This window comes from Pyxicephalus adspersus, chromosome 9 (genome assembly GCF_032062135.1).
Source record: "Pyxicephalus adspersus chromosome 9, UCB_Pads_2.0, whole genome shotgun sequence".
Taxonomy (NCBI): Eukaryota; Metazoa; Chordata; class Amphibia; order Anura; family Pyxicephalidae; genus Pyxicephalus; species Pyxicephalus adspersus.
This window is the reverse complement of record NC_092866.1, coordinates 28,779,103-28,804,327: the sequence shown is the minus strand read 5'-3', so window position 1 is coordinate 28,804,327 and position 25,225 is coordinate 28,779,103. Positions and strand designations below refer to the sequence as shown.

General features: G+C 36.2%; 1 protein-coding gene across 1 annotated transcript in view; it reads right to left on the bottom strand.

Moving 5' to 3' along the window:
- The window catches only part of SPTBN2 (spectrin beta, non-erythrocytic 2), a gene marked incomplete in the record, with an annotated part of 95,615 nt that extends 80,447 nt beyond the window's left edge, over window positions 1-15,168 (bottom strand). Inside the window, 1 exon segment of the mRNA XM_072423025.1 lies at window positions 14,932-15,168. Within this exon segment, the coding sequence (XP_072279126.1) occupies window positions 14,932-15,091 (160 nt within the window).
- Window positions 15,169-25,225: the final 10,057 nt, after the last annotated feature.

Here is a 25,225-nt window from a genome sequence, read left to right as displayed (position 1 = left end):
GTTGATGCCAAGGAGCTCAATTTTGGTCTCATCTGAATACAACACTTTCACCCACTTTTAAGGAGATTAGGTCAGTTAATTTATTATGTAGGTGTACAATTTTTAATAAACAAATTTCGGGAACTTTTGCCTTGCACCTTATACTTAAAACAAACCAAGTACATAGCAAGGCATTTATCCAAAAAAACTGAAAAACTACATTGACTCAAATATAAACCTAGTTCTAAATATGGCTGTAAATGTTATCATTCTCAACAGTAATGAAGAAAAGTGGCAATAAATAAAATCAATAAATACATCCAGTGTGTGTTATGTTTAAAACACTTCTAAAAAAAGAAAAAAATAAACAAAATCATATGAGAGGAGACATTTTTTTTTCAGATATGTGCATTACTGTCAGGCACCAGTAGATGAAGCTGTGTCCCCTAGTTAAGTGTTTAACACACTCTAATTATGTTTTAGACAGCAAGAATTTGTTATACATGTTACATGAGGATACAGCACCATCCACTGGTGTGATCCAAGTAAATACTTGAGATTCTTTTTCTAATGTCATCTTCGGATCACAAAACCTGGGTTTAAACTGCTTGTGTCGATAATCTATAATGTGTATACACCACCACCAAGCCATGTAGTTGTTGGTGAATTAGCAATATGTGGTGGCAATCAGCAATATCCTGAGCTATAGGTATGTGAAAGATCTGACAGCCTTCCGGAAACTAGGTATCATTGGTCTTGTATAGGATGTAAAGATGTCACCCTATGATCCCAAAAGCTCATTATCTGGATTTGGAGTGCTCCTTACCTTACTGGCTGATATAGTAAAACTATGAAGAATAAGTAATGCCTATGAAACATGAGTCATGTTCATGGATTAAACTATGCTGTTCACTGAGAGCTTCATCACTGAAAGGGTCTAAATAATATATATTTTTATTACCTGTAGTAAACAATTTTTAACTTTTCTTTAGTGTTTCTAGAGCTGTTAAAAAGCAGAAAAAAATTGTTTTCATGGTTAGAAGAAATATAAACATGCAAGTCACAAATGTTAAAATTCACACATCTTTGTTACATACAATGTTTTTTGTTATATTAACATTAATCTTTTAAAATTCATTTATGCATTTCTACAACTTACAGCTAAAGCTGAATTCCAAGCAATTGGGTGAATATACTGTTGAAATGCACATGTGGTAGCAGTTTTATCTACCTTCTCCAGCATGAGATTGAACAGTATGAAACTATACCTGACTGATAAGTTTGTGCAAAATATAATATTTTATTATAGTTTGGTGGACAGAAACACATGATGCCAAATTCAGGGGGTATTTGGCATCATGTACCTAATTTTTCTCTGGAAAATGCATAAAGGGCCTGCATAGGGCCATGCAAAATTGTGTCACTGCAGAATTGCAGCTCTTTATTTGGGATCCAGGCCAGGATTGTTCTAAAAGGAATGGGTGGGCCAGACACTCCTCCCTTTTTCTAGGTCATAACATGGCAATGGCTCTGAAGCACCTGGCTCTTGATTTTGAAAAAGGCACCCGCCTTTGAGACGGGAGAGCTTCAGCCTAAAGTGTGGCTCATGCAGAAAGCCTGTGAGCTGGGAGTAGGTCTCCCCCACAGTTTAGGTCTGGTAGACCAAAGCCAGGATCCAGGACGCTCAGGGCCTGGATCCCAAACATATAGCTACATTTACAAGATACAATTACGCATGGCCACATCCAGGTCCTTTAAGCCCTTTTTCAGGGAATTTGGTATCATGTGTTTATTTCTACTACAAAATTAATTTAGTTTTTACTTTGGTAAAGTCTTTGTTTATGAAGTCGATCTTTGCAAAAGATGCTTGTAGTGTTTTTTCATGACATCTGTCTAACTACTAGAGAGTGGCAAAGTGGCTACAAGTCAGCTTTCTGCCAATAAGAAACCAACATATGCCATGATTCCTTTCACCGTGTATCAAGAATGTGGGTGCTTAGACCAGAACAGGTAAGTATCTTAAAATATACAAGAAATACAACTTTGGTTTTCGACTTTAGTGACACTTTAATTCCCAATAATGGCTGAAAATGTTTTAGGTTTCGAAATCTGCCATGACAGTTCCTCCTTTGTTAAGTGTACCTGACAAACCTTTAATTGTTGTTTTGGGACAAATAGGTCTTTTGTTTAATACCATACATCACCTCACTGTAAGTAGCCATGAATGGCTGCTATTCACATTCGTCTCGCTATTCACTAGGGCATACTCTGACAAAATACTAATTGCACATAGATCTAATACACCTTATCAATTCAAATTTGTATTTAAGCAATAATTAATTGTTATTTCCCTCCTTCTTTTTGAAAAAAAACTTGTTTCTTTATGAAGGATGACAGAAAAGCAGGACTTATGTTTGTGACAAAGCACTAGGAAAGCCAGTTAAGCTAGCAAACTGTGTGCCGTTTACTGGAAACTAAAATGATTTGGAGCAAGTCAGAGTTGTCATTGTTCATGATAGAATTGATTACTGTTATCACAAGGCAAATCTAGGGGAAATCGATATATCTTGCTCTGTAGAAAGGTACTGTTTGGTGGCAGTTTTTATACTCATGGGTTACTGTTTGGGGGTTTAGAATATGAGGTCTATTTCTAAGGTAAACAGGTAGTTTTTAACGTAACACTGGACAGCATATAATTGTTGGTAGTGAAAAACTGTTGTTTTGACTCTCACTACCTGCACATAAAACCCCCACTTAAAGCTGCCTACCACTAGGCAACCAGGATCGACCAGGTTCACTAATGAAAGTGTATCTTCTCCAGCCTTGAAGAGCTTTAATAAATCAGGCCCCTTGTGTGGATTTTGAGGTATTTTCCAATTCTCTCTTTTTAATGTGATTGTAGCAGAGCCAGGTCATCTTGACAGGTTCTATGGGATCCTTCATGGCTTTTTTTTTTGTTTTAACTGAATAGTGCCTATATAAATATTTGAATATTTGTATGTGTCTAATATTAATGGAATATGTTTCTTGTTGATATCTGTCTGTTTATACTGATATATGCATGTTTTTGAGAAAATCTGCCTATTGCTGGCATTATCTGTATATGATTGCAAAGCATGATATCATGATATTTGTACTGAACACGACCTCTTTATTTGGGCACCCCCCCCCCCATTCAGTTTAGCTGAACCAACCCAACCACCACTGCCCCTGCAAAAATCTGAGACTCAACACTCATCAATGTTCCTATGTACACTCTCATAAAACAAACAAAAAAAACTGTATTTCAGCCTGCAGCTGCAACTCTGGACTACATGTGTCTCTATAGAAGTGAAATGCCTGTACAGTTTCAGTTTACCAGTACTATGACTATTGTGTCTGCCCAACAAATAAATGGGCACATAATAAAAAAGACACATTTATCACACACATTTACCTTTTTAAAACTGTTTAACTCCAGACAAAACTGTTTTATTAGCTTTGAAAAGACTGTAGAACAATTAGAACTTCTGATCATGCTAAGATGTATGCTTCAGGGAGAGCAAATTTTTAATAATTTGCAAAAGGCAAGTATGCAAATTATTAGCAATGCATTATTTCCATTATTTGCAATGCATTATGCAAAGCGAGAGGTGATTTTGGATGTTGTATTCAATGCTTGTGAAAATGTTTATATACATATAGCACCTTTTCACAGCTCCTGAGATTTATAAATAGTACACATGATTCTGAATCACTCAAACAAGTCCAAGTCCAAGAGAGAGGATCACGCAGGTGCAATGGAGTTGTACAGAATTCTTATGGTGTGTGTTTTTTCCCAAGATACAACACAGTCATAAAATGTGGACAAGGTTATAGGAAACAGAGTAGATGAATTGTGCCTGTTTTATTAGACTAAAGACTAATTTAAAGCCAATAATAAACCTTTTAGTCCAACAGCACAATGTCTTTAATATTTAACTGCAACTATGTAGCTTAAAGGTCTGCCTAACTGGATATACTGTAAGTGTAATGGGAAGTTTAGGCAGATCCTTGTTCTTGTATTTCTTAACTCTAAATTAGATTGCAGATACTTTTAATGGCTTCAGCTACAGTATGTTAGGTTTACAATTTGTTATTTTTACAACATTTATTTTTTATGTCTTGATAGTAAGAAATTTTAGGTTTAGTACTATTCAACATAATCCTCATAGATGATGTACTTAGCCTGAAGTGAGTGTGACCAGTTTAACACACATTGAAATTGAGTGTATTGGTTTTCTACATCAGATAACTCTGTCTTTACAAAATAGGACACAGAGAGAGAGAGAGACATTGTGTGTATTACAAAACTAACATGCGTTAAGAAAGAAAGAGGGACTACATAATAGAGAGGGTGAGGCATGCAATAATGTTTGTAAGAGATAGAGATAGTCAATGTCTGGTAAGCAGAGGGTTGAGGCTTTTTGTTTTCTTGGGCACAGGAAATCAGTGATCTCACTTCCTGTGTGTGCATGTATCAGTGATTTCACTTCCTGTGTGTGCATGTATTCTTTTGACGTTTACCTAGCTGAGAGTGCTGGAAATCATAGAGGTATAGAAGAAAAGGTATCGTGCTTAAATTTGATATTATTTATGCAGTGCCAGTCAGAACTGTCTAAAGCTAATAGGATGGTTTCTTGCATTAAAACTAGCCTAAATTCAAATGAACAAAGCATATTTCTGTCCCATGGAATGCATAAAAAAAGGTTTTATTCTCAAAATGCAGTTCCTTCCCATAAGGAGGTATAAAAAAGCAAAAATGGGGCACGGGTTTAATGCAGAGCAAATAATGCTATCTGCTATTCTTCGCTCTTCGCTTTGTTGCACACGCCACTCATAGATATGCGGCTATTAATATTATTATTAATATTATTAAACAGGATTTATATAGCGCCAACATATTACGCAGCGCTGCATATTAAATGTGGGTTGCAAATACCAGACAGATACAGGCAGTGACACAGGAGAAGGAGTGGACCCTGCTCAGAAGAGCTTACAATCTAGGAGGTGGGGGAAGTCTCACACAATAGGATAGCTAGAAGACAATCCAAGGTGGTAAAGAGTTGCTGCAGAAGGGGGAGGGCCCAAGTGCAAATTCTGCAATGAGGCCCAATGGTCTGTAGCCAATTTTTTTTTCCAATCTAAGTCACCCGCTCTCGCGCCTGTGTCGGGTGACGTAGGCAGAGGAACCAGGAAGAAGAGGCGAGGATGGCGCCGATCGGCGTACCGGCTCGGGGATAGATCAGACTGCCCTGCAGGATTGAAGATAAGAAATTTTTTTTTGTTTTAAGCACTTTTCAGTTTAGTTCCTCTTTAAGTGTATACCTAATTTTTCCCACACCATTTCTAAATATTGTCTTTGTTAAAAAAATTATGACACGTGTAGTTGTTTATCTGAGGTTGTATTTACCTAATTATATTACATTTTAACGACCAGATGATTTCCTATGTCCCAGTAAACAAAAGAATTATAATTGAAATTAAAAGTGGGTACTTTCTTTTTCATATAAATATAGGAAAATATATATATAAACATATGTGTGTGTTTGCACACATCAGCTCTGCTTAGGTTCTTATCTAATAACTATGTTGCACTGAAGGAAGTGTTTGCTAAAGAACAGGGCAAAATTTAAACAAGTATCCATGGAAACATTATACGAATTTGACAAAGAAAAGTTCTATTATTGGAATGCTTAGCTAACACATTTAATTAAACAGTGAAATCAGCCAGCATACGTGCAGCTTGTCCCACATGGTGATTTTAACTCTATGCCTTTCCTTCTGTTCTGAACAATGCTTAATAATCTGGGAAAGGTTTGCTGCCTTGGGACAAAGAACCATCAAAACTAAACAGTGCATCACAAAAAAATAAACATTGTCTGCTACTTGGTCTAATCAATGTGTCCTATACTAAATCAAGTGCGCTGAATCCAAATCTAAAGTTCGATTCTGCCTAGGACGTCGGTATCTTAAATTATTACGCGTATAGACGATTAGCTACATTCTTTCATTCTGCAGATACTATGTAATCTCTATACATTACTAACTTTTGCCTCATAGTTCCATGACATTACCAAAACGTAGTTCTATGTTGCAACAACATATACAATTACACATAATTCCCCTTGTTCAACACACATGTACACTTCAGAAGTGTTTCAGGCACTTGCTTTTGCATTTGTGGCTCTCCACTGTCTTCCGTTGCAGAAACCAGCAGTAGTCGCCAATCATGTTGGGGTTGCACTGGCCTTGATATCATGTGTCCATAACAGAAATCTCCCGGTGGAACCTCCCTTGTTCATTACTCACATAAACCAAATTTTGTGGGAAGAAGTCCAGATGGGAATGTAGGAAATTAAGTTTAGGTGACATTCGGCAGCCAAGATGATGGATGAATCCCAAGCAGAAAGTTCAAGTGGGTTGAGTTTGTCTCTGAATGTGGCATCACGCATCAAATTGCGGATTTGGGGACCAACAAAAATGCCTGCTTTCAGTTTAGCATCTGACAACTTTTCCAAATGTGTCCTTTAGATGCTGAAAACCTATATCATCACAATCCATAGCAACGTTACATTTTTTATTAATCCAAGTTTAATATGAAGTGGCGCAAGGTAAACTTTCTGTGGATCAATGAGTGATTTAAGCTTCACGTTGTACTGGCCAACAGTGTGTTCAGGTCTGGGTGGCCATTCTTTCACTTTGTAATGGTTGCTGTCATCACAACTGTTCCACAGGCACAGAAAGTGCATATAATTTGTATATCCCAATAGCAGGGAAAGAAGGAGTGCCACCACCTTCAGGTCACCACAAACATTCCACTTGTGTTCTGATTAATCAATTTCAAAATGACCTCCATTGATTTGTATGTCTCTTTCATTCCCTTGGCATCACCAAGAGGTACAAAAGTTTTTTCATTAACTTTTTTGCAGCAATACAGCTTTCAAACTTGCTTTGCTCAAGTCTATGATCAATTTCCACTGCTCTGGTATGTATTCACAACCTAACTCCATCATCAGACTACTCGCGTCGGTACAGAAGCAAATGTTGTTTTCCAGCTTATAATAACCTGCAAACTTTGTGTGATGATCACAAAAGTGTTAAGTTGTTGTTCCAGCAATTTTACTCATACAGAAGTAGCAGTCCCAGTGATGGTCTTTTGGCTCACGCCAAACCATAGGCACAAGAAAAGGCATTTTATTCATTTTCCCAATCAACCATTGTGTTAGGCCAACGTAACACACCTGACAGCAGATATGAGGTGCCCAGCTTTTATCCTGATCTCCAATTTACCATTCAAAGTAATACTTGTAAGCAAATCTCACCCTCTTGGTTAGGTTCTTGCGTTGATCACACTGGGTATATTTGCCACAATTGTAGCACAAATTGTCCGGTTTATTAACACAGCTGCGCCTACTCATCTTTAGCTCAAAACAGACTCACTATGGCCTAGCTGTACTATCCAATAAGATAGTTTCACACTAGAGACAAGCCCTTGGTCCATCTCGCCTTATATACCTATTTCTGATGTCAGTTCACTGACTTGCCCAGACATGCCCAGCCGCTGCTGGAACATGCATGCCACCAGGGGACGTGTTTCAGCTGAGATGGCAGCAGGCATAATGTTAGCTGCAACTGTTAAAATGTTCCTATGTAAAAATACATTACCCAATTACTGACCATTTGAACAGCTATAGCACATCTATAACCGAAAATCTGTACGTGATAGGCAAATTCTAAATTTAGATTTGGAATCAGCACACTCAATATCATATAAATTACATGTGTTATTCCCAGTAGCAAAATTGTTTTTGTGCAGTGATATCATCTTTATGCAACAATAATTCAAGAAAATGTTTTACTATCTATTTTAACGTTTACAAATTGTTTTCCTAAGACAAAGAAAGAATGGAACAATATATTGTCAAAACCCAAAGTAAAAGGTTTACAAAAATTTCAATTTGGACACTGTACTGAAATCTTACTTGGTGAATGTATCTTTTGTTTACTTATATTTTTAAAAGGGTGAAATGTATAATCTCCATTCAGTATTTATTAGATATAGAAAGTTCAAATTATGTATACACAACTACAATATATACACACGTGCTACAAACCAAAGTACATTTTGCCAAAACAAGTTGCATAAAAACATAATTTATTCCTCCTGCATTTACCTCCAAAACAGGAAATTTTCTTCTCAATGAAATAGGCCTAGTCAAAAGGGTATGACTAACATAAATATTCATTGGTAATCCCTTACAACCACTATAGAGATAGTAATATTATGGACCCAGAACACTTAATTCATGCTGAGCATGTATATAAAGACATATGTGAAGTCATTTGAAATTCTCATATTGTTGCACATACAGTACCTGTACAATTGCAATTCCAATAAACTTCAGTAAACTTGACATTTTTAAAGTATTACCCTCCCTAGTGATCTTATTCTGTGCAAATTTCCATGCAAAAAGAGGTACAATTTTTTGCATGGAAATGTATTTTTCATTGTAGGCTATAATTCTTAGGCATAACTCACTGATATTTAACAAATTTAATACATTTAATAATAAACTTAATATTAAAACTAATTTATTTATTTAGTATTAACAAAACTCAAAAATCTGTTAAAAAAATTAAAAAAATATTTAAACATGTTATGTAAGTGTATATTAGCATGTATAATATATATATATTATATTTATATATATATATATTATATGAATATTTCTTTGTATTGAACTCAATACAGCTATTTTGTATTGAATCCAAAACCAAATTTTTTGAATTTCCTGCCGATCCGCCCGCCGGCACTAACATCACCGGGAAACCCTGGAGATTGTCGCTGCATTCGCCGGCTGGAGATTTAGGAGGAAGGACTATTTTTTTTTTTAGTTTAAAGCTCGGGTCACACTCGGGAATACCGCTAGGGAGGTTAATTGGACCTGATTTATTAAACTTTCCAAGGTTGGAGAGGATACACTTTCATCAGTGAAGGTGGGTGATCCAGCAACCCTGGAATGGATTTCTTCAAAGTCATTTGCTGTTTGTTAGCAAATGTTTTGAATCCTGGACCCGATCCATTCCAGCTTCACTGATGAACGTGTATTCTCTCCAGCATTGGAGAGCTTTAATAAATCAGGTCCATGGTTCCTGTTAATTTATTTACCTGGCTAATTCTATGGATAACTGTACTTCACTTACACAAGCAGAATTGGGCAGCTCCCAGTTAGTTACCTATAAGGTACAAGTTTGAATAAAGCAGAAACAGGCATTCAGGAGCCTTCCATATGTTTATTGCACTCAAATAATCAATTTTTCTATTTGATCTGGAAAAGTATGTTGTTAATATCTGAATATGTTAGACAGTCACTGGTGGCTAATAGATTATCAAGTACTAAGATAGAAGTCATTCAAAGTATTTTCTGCACAAATGTACATGTATTGACATCTCAAAGGCTTCCATTATCATCAGAACTCCATGGGTCTACTGGGTTCTTATATTCCAGTCCAGGATGTATTTATTGACCGTTTTACAGAAACTGTATCTTAAACTCATACTCAAGTATCCTAACGAAGGATCCAGTGTAATAAGCAGATTTAAATTTATTCTAGTGGAAGTACCGGTATACAGACACATTCTCATAATGCATGTGATTTCTTGCTGCCTTACTTGTCGTCTTCTGTACTGATTCTAATCTAGCGTTGGTCTTTACACACTAGAATTTGACTTATTCCTCTGTGCAGCATAAAAGACTTTTCTCAACCTAATTGTGCTTGGACCTAAAATATCATGCTTTTTATACAGGTAAGTGACAAAATGTCTGCAATATTCATAACTTCATTAAGAGATATGATATCAAAAAGGTTGACATATGAAAAGCTTTAACATCCCACATTTCTAAAAAACAGTTATTTGGTTACCCCTCAAAATTGACCTTAGACTTAGATTAAAGACATATGTACTTTGTACAGGACTGCATAATATGATGGCGCTATGTAAATACTGTGTAAAAATAATAATAATATTAAAAACTAGAGCTAACAAGAGCTAATATACCAGAACATCAGGAAAGATCCCCTTGTAGATTAGTTGATGGTCACTGTATTCTATGTCTTTTATATGCACTATAGTTTATATTACATAATATTATTACATGGTTAGGTAGCCATACATAGCCTAGGTTGACCTCCAATCTGACATAATCTGACACACTGGCAAAAATCCAGTAATATACAACTACCTTTGGAAGCAAAATGGGTGCCCCCAACTCTTAGACAATTAGTGTATCCAGATTTAAGAATTTCACCATGCTTACACTGCTTCTACTGGCCAAATGGGGAGTTATACTGAGACGGGTTGTTGTGGTTTTTACAATGAAAACATGTCTATAAATCTGACCCTAAAGTTTTGGGTTTATAAACCCTCTGAAATGCACAACGTTTTTTAATCAAATTAAGCTTAGATCCATAAATTTTAGTTTTGTGTAAGTGGAGCAAACTTGAAGACAAGCATACAAGCACTGTTTATGGAATTTCCAGGGCTGCTTCTAAGCCCTAGTCTGCTATCAAAAGTTCTAATGGTAAAATCTATTCTTAGTTATAAATTTTGGTCTGAATGTCAATCTCCTCCACCGCTACTGATCTTGTGTTATAGTTCCTTTACAATGCTTTGGGTGTTGGTTTTCACTACTGGGTGGTCTATGAACTACTAAAGAATTTTAACTGTCACCAAACTATAGCTTAATTTCACAACAGGCACATCCTATTTACACACTATAGCTAACCACAGAATGAAAGGCATCTGTAAAAATGTATCATAAGTAAAGATAACGGTATGAACGTCATGTTAAGAACAAGTTTTATATTATAGCTTACACAGTCCAAAAAAAATGGTTTTAAGGCCTGTTCTGATTATTTGGGGTGCTGATTCAATGATAATTGCATTGAATAGATCACATTAGCTTTAGGTTCTTAGATATGGTTGAAATTATAAAATTTTAGTCAGCTCTTTAAAAGATCTCTACTCCAGAATTAAGATGTCATAACAGGCTTTCCCCATTTAAAGGTGAAATGTATGTATTTAAATTACCCACATTTTTTGTGTATAATGACTTTTGTTTCACAACCATTCATCTGCTTGCTTTCCTAAAATGCACACTAGCAAAAAATTGTGAGCTCAAATACCAACATTTTTGTCTTTTTGTTTGTTTCATTACATAATTGTGTGCAAAAACTTTAGAATCATGGTTTTCATAGACTACATTAATTTGTATTTCAAAAGTTTGTCAAACTCACCTGTTTAAAACTGTTGCACTATGATGTAAATTCTAACAAGTTTTTCAACTTGTTTTTTTCTTGTGTTTTTGAGTACAAGTTAGTATAATGAGAGTGAAGTATAAAACTGTAGTTTTATATCCAAAACACTATATTGTAAAAGGCAAGTAACTTATCTGTATAATAGTTATGATAATATAGTATAGGTGTGTATATTCCCTCTCATCATTTCATTTTTGCAGATAAAACACTTTAGATGATATAACTACTTCAAGACAGAGCTGCTTGAATCATCATGACATATTTTGCTATATTTGTGGGGAGTGCACTGAAAAGCAAGTAGGAAACCTATTTCTAAGTTTTAAAAAGTGCACATGTAGGTTATTTTGGTGTCAAGCTTTGAGATCAAGTTAAGTCAAGGGCTCCTCATTTCTTATGCATTTGAGCAAGTGGCCAATTGGAAAGAGAAGCTGCCTGAAATCTGGACTGCCAGTGGTTTGGAGGGAACTGAAAAAACACTTTAATGCCAGTTATTTTTGTATTGTTAATATCACAGTCATCCATCACAATAATCATGATAAATGGTCTTACCCTGATCTACCTTTAGCCAGGGAACCTGTTTCGCACGTGGATCCTGTAAACTGTTAAGCTGCATACACACCTGCAGTTTTTCTCGTTGGAAAGGATCTTTCACGATCCTTTCCAACGAGAAAAGACTGCACGATGCATGAACGATGCTGTACATACAGCACCGTTCATGCTCTATGGAGAGGGGAGGGGGAGAGCGACGGAGCGGCACCCTGCTGCGCGCTCTCCCCTTCCCTTTCATTAGGATCGGTCGTCGTCCATCGTCCATGGATCCGCCAGGACGGTCGTCGGACGATGGACGACGACCGACTGTACACACGGCAGATTTTCGCCCGATAATTGGCCGATACCGATTATCGGGCGAGAAAAATTTGCCGTGTGTACGCAGCTTTACACCTTTCCATAACCTACCATAGCTCCCAGAGTCTTGCATGTCTGAGATCGCACAAGGTAAAGAAAATGAGGGTAGTGACAGTGATCTTCGAACAATTTCACATAGTGAAGGTTTTGACCAAACTGAATTGAATCTAATCAGGCACCTAAATCTCTCCAAGGGATCTTCTAAATTGCTTGCCTCTAGACTAAAATCAAAGAATGTACTTCAGCCTGGAACGAGGCTGTACTTCAGCCTTTCGAAGGAAAGAAAAAGATTTGCTTCCATTCCTTACTGAAGAAAACAACCTATTCTGCAATGACATCAGAAACCTTCTGAAGAAAATTGGTCTTTCAGAATAGAACCTAGGTGAGTGGCATCTTTACATTGACAGTTCAAAACATTGTACAAGGCCATTTCTTTAGTCTTCAAAAAAAAAGTTACCAAGAACCTCAGTGGATGATTTGTGTAAACTTAAAGATGATTAATTTTCTTCTTGGTCAACAAAGTGGCCACACAAAGTATTGTGGCTTTTTATTGCCTTTGATTACAAAATGTAATCAATAAAACTTTGATAGCATGAGATAGTATCATACTGCCACCACTACATATAAAAGTAGGTCTGATGAAACAATTTGTGAAGCCGTTGAATAAAGATGGATTGTGAAATGAATACATAGTGTATAAGTTTACCATGGAAACTGAAAGCAGGAATTTTCAATGATCCCCAGATCAGACAACTTATAAATGACCTACATTTCATCGCATCAAATAATGAAATCAAATCATGTGCCTGGTCTTCATTTGATTTTGTTGTGAAAAACTTTCTTGGCAACAAGAAGGCAGACAACTACACACACTTAGTAGAGGATTTGCTCTTTTTAGTTTAACAGGCTTGGGTGTAACATGGGTGTTAAAGTACATTATTTGGTCTGTTACATGGATCTTTTTCCAGAGATCCTTGGTGACTTAAGCAAAAAGCAACATTTAAAAAATTGAAACAGGTACCAAGGAAGATGGGATGCACATATGATGGCAGACTATTGTTGGAGTCTCATGGGAGATTGTCCTGGCAGATCAATCTCTTGAAAGTCTTAAAAATGGAGCTTCTTGTGTGTCAAATGACTGAAAATTTTGTATCATAAATCTTTGCCTTTGATAATAAATAAGTAGATTTACATGTAGTATACTTTTAATTGTTAATATGTTTGCTTAAAAGATATGAACTTACAAACTACATTAAAAGTAGGAGTGAAGATTGGTACATGGCATGTGTTCTATGGATATATGTCCCTGATTTAATAAAATTCTCTACGGCTGGAGATAATACACTTTCATCTGTGAAGCTTGGTGATCCAGCAAACCTGGATGGATCTGGTCCAGGATTGAAAACATTTGTTAACAAATAGCTAATGACTTTTAAGAAATTTATTCCAGGTTTGCTGGATTACCCAGCTTCACTGATGAAAGTATATTCTCTCCAGCCTTGCAGAACTTTATTAAATCAGGGCCATTATCTCAAAAACTAGAGCTCATAAGGGAATAATGGTGCCACTTGGAATCAGCCGGTCAAATATACTCAGAAACACGTTTACCATTTGAGACACTAAAATGATTGTTTCACATTTCAGGCTTTTTAAAACTTTCAACTACCAGTAACACATTTCCTGTCCTCTAGTGACTGTGCCCATCTGTTGTTTCGATAGAGGAGCAACAGTATCACTATACAAAAGGACTACAAACACCTCCCCTTCTCATTGTTTTACATAACCCAGGGGGAATGGGCTCTGCAATTCCATGGGATAAAAAGCATCAATGTAATTGAAAAGGTCAAAACAGACAAAGTACATACATTTTACACTTTTTTTGTTTTACACTTTTAACAAATATATCAAGTAACTTTTTAGTAAATTTAACAGATTCTCAGAAGGGCCCAACACAAAAAAAGTGTGTTGTATCTTAATTAAATTTATTTATAATAATTAATTTGGTATAATCCTATCCCGTTCACCGAGGATTACTACTAAATAAATAAACCTCAGAACACCCAGTTACATATAGTAATATATTGTATGTGCTGTGCACATACTTACCTATGTGCATTTTTTTCTTTTGAATGCATGCTAAATGTAATGTTCTGCCATTTTTAAAAAAAACTTTAAATGACAAGAAAAACACTGCCTTTTAAAAGTATTTCATTCAAGAGGATGTTAAACTTGGAAACAAGTTTATAGCCTTTTCTTTAGATTTTACAGATATACATTATACAAGCTGATTTCTGGGAACTTTTCCCTTGCTCGTTGTTGGGGTTTATATATACTTCAGGAGATGTTTGTATTTGTGGTAACAATGGAGAAAGTAATAACCAAGGGAAAGTATTTATTCCCAAGGTGTCCCAAATTGCATATATACATCTAAAGCTGTACATAGTTATTAGGAGGATCGGCAAATATGATGTCTCATAGAACATTCATATTTTTATGAACACATTTGTACTGCATTTGCTAAGTGTAATGTGTATCTTAAATTTGGCAAAAAAGTTAGAAATTATGATAGTTTCATTGTATGATGTGAGTGGAAGGGGCCCAAGATTTGAACCCTACCCATCATAGCTGAAATTGGCAAATTCTAAATTGTCTAGAAGTTCTCACTTTTAGTTCTCCTTTTACCATACTTAACCCCAAAGTGCTTACCTGCAAGTGCTTTGATTCTTGATCTTTCAAAGAGACGTGCAGAACTGTTTTCATTGTCCCAGTCATCATCATTTGCAAGATCCCATCGGTTATTGATATCGTTATATTGCTGTTGAATCTCTAAGCTGTCGTAGTCTGTTGGTGACAGAGGACTGCTCATGGCTCCGGTGACTATATCAATTAGGCTGTAAAATGGAGGTTTTCAATGGCAGTAATTTACCTAGGAGGAAATAATAAATGTGATTAATACAGTATTATTTGTTCTGTTTGGCTAAAGTTCTATATATAAATTGAATTATGTATAGAAAAAATTATAGGTTACTGTTGCTATTTCAAAACCTTTTTTTTTTATAAAGTTAAAATTGATGTCAGATTTTTACATACTATCTATGTCTCATTAGGGAGATTTCTCTTTATTTCCTGTCCTAAACAGATAGTGAGGAAGAATGTTTCCATTGTGTCCCCAGTGGAAGATTTCCCTCTATTCCTGTTTTGATGACATCTCATAATGTTGAATCGAGAAAGAAATAAAAATCAGATATAAGACAGTGAGTGGTTCTAACCACTCACCATTTTATCCAAATCGAAAAAACAAGTTTTGTCATTAGTTATATTTTCATAATGACTGATGCTTATTTGTATAAACAATGCTACTCCCTTTTAGTTTCCTTTCAGTTTTCTTAAGCTGGTAGGGGGGGGAGCATACCAAAATCCTCACAGCACCCTACTTCATTACTTCTCTCAAGATATCTCTGTTTTGATGCAAGCAGTGAGTTGGCTTTTGGTAGGAATTCTACAAGTATCACAATGCCTTAATGAGTGGATATGACTCTGTAGAGGTAGACATTTCTAATCAGACTAAATTTGCACATGATGCCAGACCTCCATAATGGATAGAAATGCAGTACATTGGGCAATATTACCCAGATCATTCAACAACATGATCCAGAAATAAAATATATTGGGAAATTATTATCATCATATAATTATAATAAAATATAAATTATTATTTATAATATAATAATTTATATTATTATAAATTATATATTATAGCTATTATTATGATTTAGAATATGATTTTTTATGATTTAGCTATTTATCTAAATTATAGCTGATTAGAATAGTTGATTGATTTTAATGTACTTTTATTCAGATAATCACCTTGTTTTCCTAAATATAATGCCTGATGTTATGCCTATACATAAACAACATAGGTGTCTGCTTCGTGCCTCTGTTTTCCATAAATTTTCCTGGCTGTGTTTAAGGTTCTGTTCAGTTCAAATGTCAGTTAATTTTTAACTTGAAAGTGTGCCTAGCAATGACCATCTCACTGGCAACATGGCAGTGAGTCTGATAACATGCCTGTCAATTTCATTTATTTGCTCTTTAGCAACAGGCAGATCTGTGGTTGCAGTGGATCATAGCGCAGTTCCAAAACATGGCAACTTGCTTCTGGCAATGCACTTGCATTAGGTCCTCTGGAGGAAGAACCACAACACCATCACAAGGGCAATGCATGCAAATGCGTCAAGTCATGGTATTGTTTGCAGCTCCATGGCACAAATAAATACTTATGATTTTATGTCTACATTAACAAGAGGAAGATGAAGAGATTTTTGACTCAAGCAGCAGAGTTATAGTTATAGCTATGGCTAGATATGGCTAGTTATAGCTCTGTATCAAAAACAAATTACAGGCATCATAAAGACAGCTATGCAGACTTCTGTATTATTGATTCTTCTGTAAATATACCATTTAAATGTATTTAGTTACGTTTTGTTATCAGTAGTTTCAAATGCTTATATAAAAGTGATCTTTGGGTAAAACACACAAAATTTCATATGAAACAAATTTTAAACCTAATGTGTGCTAGATTGTGTATCCACAGATGTTTTGTTCACATTTTTAGAATAATATCGAACAAAACCCGCATGATATTCTAAAAATATCCACAGCATGATTCAAACACACTTTAAAAAATGAGTTTTGTAGGTTTATGGAAACTTACTTATGGAAACTTACTGTTTACTGTAACATAAACAAGTTTAAGGTACACTTCATTACAGTCTAAAACCAATAAATATATTCAATTGTGGTGTGAAATTCTGATAATTGTGAATTCACAGAATCCACACAGAATTCACAAATAAATGTGTAAATTCACAGAATCCATTAGTTATGTGTTAGCTATAGGGCGTGTTCATGTCATGCACATTTCCCATAATATAAATGTAGAACATACAATATAAAATTTAGCATACATTAGTCATTTTTCACATCACATGTTTTATTAGGATGTCTTAAGAGTTTTACCATTCAAGTCAAGTGAAAGATCAATTACAACCACAAAAATAGAGCGTGTGTAAATAGCAAAAAGAGTTTACAAATAAGTTCAACACAACTCAAGGCTGATTAAATTTTGTTGCACATAGCAGTAATGGCAAAAGTAAAAAACATGCCCAAAAATTGATAATTTTCTTTCAAATATTATCAAAGGCTAAAATTACAAAATGCTTACATTTGCAATATTTTGATCAATAAAATTCAACTGACTTTAACTGGGAACCTAAAAAAGGGTTTTATACTCTGGTGTGCAAAATTAGCTAGACTCTCCCAAGTTTTGTTTGATCTTCCTCTGAACCAAAACTAACAGAGTTGTGAGATTTTAAACTTAATAGACACCAGTCCCTTTTTCAACCTCATTAAATGTAAATATGTAATTAGGCTCCCTCTGGAACACATCAACATAGCCTGATTAAAAAAAAACAAATATATGGAACTTAAAGGTACTTTAAATCTCAGATTCCCTGGATAGTTTGGCAGGTTATAAACTTAGCTAAACAAAACATAAAAGTAGTACTAACAACACTTTCTAGATAGGATGTCTACACATAAACTCTGAAAACAACAGCACTAGGGATCGTTATCAGCATTAGATAGCTGTGAATCAGCATGGGAGGACGATTGGTCTTTGGACCCCTTAATTAGCAGACAGGCAGCAAGTGCTGGGAGCTAGTATGCTATGGGTTGCAGAACTTGGCACAGGTTTTAGCCTGGCACTGTAGAGTAAAATGATCTCTTACCTGATAATGGGCCAGATTTATTAAAGCTCTCTAAAGCTACGTACACACGTCAGATTTTTATCGCCCGATAATCGGCATCGGCCAATTATCGGGCGAAAATCTGGCGTGTGTACAGTCGGTGTCGTCCATCGTCCGGACGACCGACCTGCCGGATCCACGGACGATGGACGACAGCCGATCCTAATGAAAGGGAAGGGGAGAGCGCGCAGCAGGGTGCCGCTCCGTCGCTCTCCCCCTCCCCTCTCCATAGAGCATGAACGGTGCTGTATGTACAGCACCGTTCATGCATCGTGCAGCCCCTTGTCGTTGGAAAGGATTGTGAAAGATCCTTTCCAACGACAAAAATTGGAAGTGTGTACGCAGCTTAAGACTGCAGAATATAGGGCTATCGTGGGAGAACATGGGGGATCTGTTTCAGGATTGCAAACATTTTACAACTAATAGCAACATATTTTTATGCATTCTATTCCAAGTTTGCTGGATCGCCCAGGTTCTCCCATAATAGTCTATTTTCTCCAGTCTTGGACATATCTATTAAATCAAGCTCAATGGGCCTGATTTACTAAAACTCTCTAAGGCTGGGAAAGATATACTTTCATCAGTGAACATGGGCAATTCAGCAAACCTAGAACGAATTTCCTAAAGCCTACTTATACTCAATACTAGAGCCTTGCTTCATTTTACTTCATTCTACTTTTCCTTAAAGTTACCACTGATGGTAGGGCATCTTACCACAAACCCCAGGGCATTATTTCCTTCCAATAACCACATGTCATTTACCTTCTATTAATCACCAACACTTATTTTATTTTTATTTACATAGTTTCATAGCTATATAGTAGGTTAGGTTGAAAAAAGACATAAGTCCATCAAGTTCAACCACCAGGGAAATAAACATATCCCAGATATAAAACCCTTTAAGACATAGTTGGTCCAGAGGAAGGCAAAAAAACCCTGGTACAATTTGCTTTAACGGGAAAAAAAATCCCTTCCTGATTCCATGAGGCAATCAGATGTTCTCTGGATCAACAGTCTCTGTTATCTTTACTTTCAATCCTTAATATGTAACAGATAGCATTTTAAATACTCTTGACCATTGCTCCCTTTGCTTTACAATCAAATTATATTGTGTTCTACTCTAATTTGTAATTCTACAAATTCAGCTGCAAACTCACCTGGAATTAATACCAATCACAAAGAAGCAGTTTTCAAATGGTAGATGTTGAGAGTGTGTGCGTGTTGTCAAAGACTAAAGTATTTAACACATGACATCCAAGGTTCCAAGTACATCACACTTTTCCCTATGTCACCTGAGATAGATTGATGCTATAGTCTGGGGAATTCTGGTATTGTAACCAATAAAACAAGGTGTTGCGGAACCTCCCCTCTGTGCTGAGGATGGTCAAAGTGCGGTCTTTCATGAGCATAATTTTGTAAATCTTACGAAACCATAGTCCAATAGACATTGGCGTTGACTGTCTCCAAAGTAAAGGAACACATGCTCACATTGCTTGATTTCCCTAACCTATTCCCAGAATGGTCTAAGATTGAGGCATGACCAAAATTTGTGTAGGTGTGTGCCCCTATCGCTGTTGCAGCATTTATCCAAGATACTCTGAAGAATCTGGTAAATTCTTGTTGGAACCCTATACCAGTGTGCCATTATTTTTTACCCCAGCTCTTAGTATTTACTACAAATGGAAGACTTTTGTGTCAGTGAGACTATTTGGGTTTTTTAAAATTCTGTAAATGTTATCCCCAGGTCTTCTGCCCAAGTTTTCAAATACATGGGAGAAAAACCTGGGGATGGGGTGTGGAGAAGCCACGCAAGCTCGGAAAGTGTGTGGCGTGCAGTGCCTTGTCCACACACAAGCTTTCAAATATCGGTAAAGTATTTGGTTGGCTCTCCAATGGGATAGTTTGAAGAGTTTGTTTGGGTCTGTCAGCATTGCTATGGAGGGCCAACAATTGCCTTTGATGAAATGGTGTGCCATGCTAAAGTTATGTTTCACAAGGATGCGTATTCCTGGGTCTTCTAATCCTGGCAGGAAAGATGGGTGACCGATTACTGGCAATAGGGGTGAAGGTGTCGGCAGAAAGTTTGGGGAGTGGATGTGCTAGCACAGAGCTGTATTGTTGGGCCCATGGTGCGATGTGTTTTACAAATGTTGTTGTGAATCTAGGGAAAGATGGCAATGGTATGTTGCTGTATGTCTGTTCCAGTCCCATCCACTGTTTGTTCGAAGAGTGCTGGCACCAATTATTCACCCTTAAGGGCTGCCGCATAGTAAAGAAAAAGGTTCAACATCCCCAGTTCACCCTAAAGTTTGGGTAAGAAAAGTAGTTTCCCCCCAGATAAAGGAAAACAGTAAAGAATGTGTACTTTTGAAAAAAGAATTGGGAATAGCAACTAGGAGGGCCTCAAACAAGTACAGCAGTCTCGGTAGCATGTTCATTTTTATAGCGCTAATGCGCGAAAACCAGGAAAAAAGTTCCATATTTTATCTCTGGATATTTGACCGTATATGAGAGAGTAGAGGGGGGAAGATTCAGTTAAAAAATGTGTGATAGAGACCCCGGAATATGTGTACCTAGGTATTTAAGTGCTACTTCTGACCGTCTAAATGAGTAAGATTGGAACCATAGAGTCACCAGTTGTGGCTTCTGGATTTTTGGTGGATTTTTTATGGCCTCAGACTTTGAGTAATTAATTTTGAAGCTGGATAGATTGCCATATTTCCTGAGCTCTTTCATAAGGTTAGGAAGGGAGACAATGAGATTTGACACTACAAACATCAAGTCATCTGCAAATGCAGCCACCTTCTGGTGGACACCTCCTAACTTCGTGGTAGATTGCATTTATCCAGAAAACATTTTATATCCCATACCTATATGTTTAAGGGTATTGAGCCATGAAGGACCAGTCTACTCTATTGAATTATTTCTCTCTATCTGTAGATAGCAATAATGCGGGAACATTGTTAAGTGTGGCTTTGTGTACCCAATTGATTATCCTGATTGTGGTACCTCTGGCTTTCCTAGACAGCATGGCCTGATCCAAATGGAATATTTTATGCAGTAATTGTTGTAGCCAGGATTTTTGTAAAAAACCTGAGACCTTGGTTGAGGAGGGAAGTGGGCCTATAGCTCGGAGTTCCTCATTAGTGACTGGTGTCTCCAAGGATTCTTGATCCCCCTCTGTCACATGGGGCATTCCTGATCTGTTAAGATAGGACCAGATGGCTTCCACCCTATCTCGTATACCAGTCCGATGATACTTTTTTCTTTTTTGTTATTTATATGTGTCTGTAAAATTTGGATACAAGGACATTAAGTTTTGTTTACAGTATATACAACAATTAACCGTAGGTCCAGAGCAATTTGATCAAGTGTAGTCTCCTTTAATGCACATTGCATGCCACAATGTTGGTCTAATGTGCCCTCTGGTCTACAGTATATATATTTCCCCATCAACAGCTGTTCTTAAGGACCCAACCAACAGTGTATTGCTTCTGGCATGCTGCTGGTATACTTTAGTGTATATGCTACTGTGTATATGATATTTGGTTCTGATTTTAACATTTAGAGTTTGAAATGAATAGCTAAATTTGTGATCTGTGGTTAAAGGGGTCCTAGCACAGAGAGCACTGATAGTGTTACTGTTACTGATTATCTAAAAAGGTCCACTACTGATACTGAGTGCTGTGAGTTGGCTTTCTTGCTTCCTTTCTGTTTGTTTTAATGGTTTCCTAGGGAATGTGAGGTTAGTGAGAATATTTGCATTAGTATACTAATTATTGCACGCTTTGATGTAAGGATAAATCAACGTAATATAAGCTGTTTTTGTCTTCCTAGTAAATACTGTAATAAAGTGTATATACTATAATAAAGTGATACATACAGTGTCTTTATATTAGGAAAGGTACACTTTGGTGGGACATGTCTCTTGTGTCTCATTGTGAGACCATGACCTCAGCTGTCACAAGTTGTTCATTTCCACCCTAATTAACATTCTATTTTTAACTATCCTAATTAGCTTTTCCTCCATGTGACCTAATTAACAACTCTTCAATTATCTCATTTGCAAAAGTAGTGGAAGTTAAGAGAAGAGAGGATGGTCAGGCCAAAATGCTCACCATCTATTTCAACAAATGCCAACTACTGTGAAGTATTTATTTTTGCAATGATTATGATCTTCCTATGTTAAATACATTTTGCATGCTCTCATGGCTTTTCCTGTTACTTGACAAATTTGAACAAGCACGTTTTTAAAGCATTTAATAGTCACTACTACAAAATACTGTTTATTTATTACATATTATAATCACATATGATAATAAACATTTACACTACACATGTTGTTTTTAACATTTGAAGAAACTATGTGTGCAGAACACTAAAAAGTTTATCTGCTCTTTGTGTATTGATGTGTACAGTAAGGCTATATACACATGTCAGATGATTATTGTCTGAAAAGAACAGTTGTGCTCGTACACTGGTCGCCCATCGCTGTTAATGGATCCGTCAGGATGGATGGATCCATTAAAACCCAGTCGGGAAGAACCACTATACAAGTCAAGGGAGGAGAGCACAGTGGGATACCACTTATTCTCCCCTTTCCCCTCTTTTTAAAACAGAATGGGCACTGTGTGTACAGTACAAAATGTACCATGTGTACGCTGCCCAATATTTGATCTTCAAAGGAGAAATGCTAGAGTTGTCTTAAGTCAATCTCTAAATGTTTATTGGTCAGTCTTGATAATTAGCTTTGTTCCCATTACATATCCCAAGCAACTAAATACTGAGTTTGTCAGTAATTTTAGGAATAAAATTAATATGTATGGCAGGTATGTTTTTTTTTAATGTAGCAGAAATGCTGTGTTAAAACTTAAAGAGCACCCTGGATAAAAACACACCTACAAGACTGGAGAAGATACATTATCATAGGAGAACCTAGGTGATCTGAAAACATTTGCCAAGAAATCCATTACAGATTTGCTTGATCACACATGTTCACCTATGATAGTCTTTCTTCACCAGTCTTGGAGCGATTTAGATTTTCATCCTGAAATCTATGTGTATGTGAAATGTGTACATGGCACCCTGATGTCTTAATTTTTATAACATTGCCCACTTAACTACTTCAATAATTTATCACTGTAAACCATATTCAATAACTTCATAAAAGTGGAAAGTACTGTATTTTGCATTTCATTGCAAGATGGATTCTGATTGGCTGTTATGACTCCTATTACAAGCGCCTGAATCCCTGCACTTTTTGTGAGGACTTGGCCAGTACTGGGTTACACGTGCTTGGTATGTTTGGCAATACATAAGCGTAAGTGGTAAAAATTATATTGATAGTATTTAGGGATGATTTGAGCCAAAATGAGGCCCTGGTCAAACATAAAATAGGAGCCCCAAATGCACAGCATTCCAGAACCCTGAAAATCCTGCTATTCAATTAACTGGACCCCTGGGGTAGGTGGGATGCCTGGGTATTTGCCTAGTTTGCCTAAAACTAAGGCACTGGTTAAGCTACAATTTATAACATCAATGTAATTGTTTTAGGGTTATATTGGAATATAAACATATTTTTTGTATGTATACAATAAAATATTTGGCTATTTATACATATCTTAAATGTGATTCAAATCTTCAAAAGCCTTTAAAGTCCAAATATTTAAAGTATATTTTTTATTAGGGACCATCTTATGGGATGTTGGGGCACAAGCAACTAAGCTAATAGATGTCATATGCATCTTTTAATATGATGACATGTTTGTCAGTAGGACAGTAAGTAAAAGTTAATGGGCCTGATTTATTAAATCTCACCAAGGCTGGAGAGAATACACTTTCATCGGTGCACCTGGGTGATCCAGCAAATCTGGAATTATTTTTACATCTAAATGATTTTTTAGAATAGAAACCTTTCCTAAATAATGTCAATTATATTCCGTATTTTGTATTTGAACAATAGTGTGTAACATAACATTCATTAACATAACAAGATGAAAAACTGATTTCAGCTCAAACTCCAGTCTGAACTACTGCTTCTCTCTTAAACTTGATTTTACATTCTGCCCTTTCAACCTCCAGCCATTTATTTTCTTTTTCACACTTTTGTTTATTCTTACTCCCATCTTTTTTACATTCCCTTCTATCCACTTTCCACTTTTAATGCAAAGACCTTCAGCTCTTCATTTTTCATGTTACCTTTCTTATCACTAGCCCTTTGAAATCAGTTCCTCAACAGAAACATCCCCTACATGTTGTTTCTCATCCCCACTGCTGCCATACTGTGTAAGGAATATAAACATGTCCTATTTAGGGTCTCATGATAGTCCCTTCTGCCATAAACTGCCAGTCAAATGGTTTCCAAAATGTGGTGACAGTGGGACCTTTTTGAAGTTTTGCCCAGGACCACTACAGTACAGGACAGGAGCCATAAAACCCCAAAAAAACCTGGATTTGAACTGAAAACTGCAAGTTCCTGTTTCCATTTTGTAATAGCTAGTAATGGCTAGTATTAGGTCAGTCTCAGTTATCAATATGGCCAAGGTATGGCAAAAGGTAACTTTTAATTAAACACATTACCCATCCATGAAGGTAGGACATATACATGCACCTGGCAGGAAATACAAGCATTGGTTGTTCAGGTAAAGAAACTTAACTGCTAAAAATTGCACAAACTTTCTGGTGAAAAAACATTTATGTTAGTCCTGCTAGGATAAATGTGACACTAATTTGTCTAGTATGAATGGAGATTTATATGCTGCTTGTTGTGGTAGACAATAATGAGTCTAATAGGCAGATGCTTATCAAATATCCACCACCAGCTTTAAAATTATGTTTCCTGTTTGTCCCTCATCATCTGTACTTACACTCTACTTCATCAAGAAGTCTCTCTAATTTTATTTTTTTATTTTTTCTTGTAACCAAGGTTGCTTTGAACAGATAGAACAGATAGACGGTAATAGAAAAAAATAAATAAAACCAGTATTTTTCTGCAGAGCAGATGAAAACCCTACCTTTTACCCCAAGTACATGTAAACATTACTTGGATAACATTATGGTGATAACAGTATTGTTTAAATTAAATGCTGTCTGTGCAAAGTAGCACTGCTAATTCCATGCAGGCTGATTACAGTTGCTTCATTTCTACATGCTTGTACTTTAGCAAATGCTGCACATTATTTCTACAGGTGGAT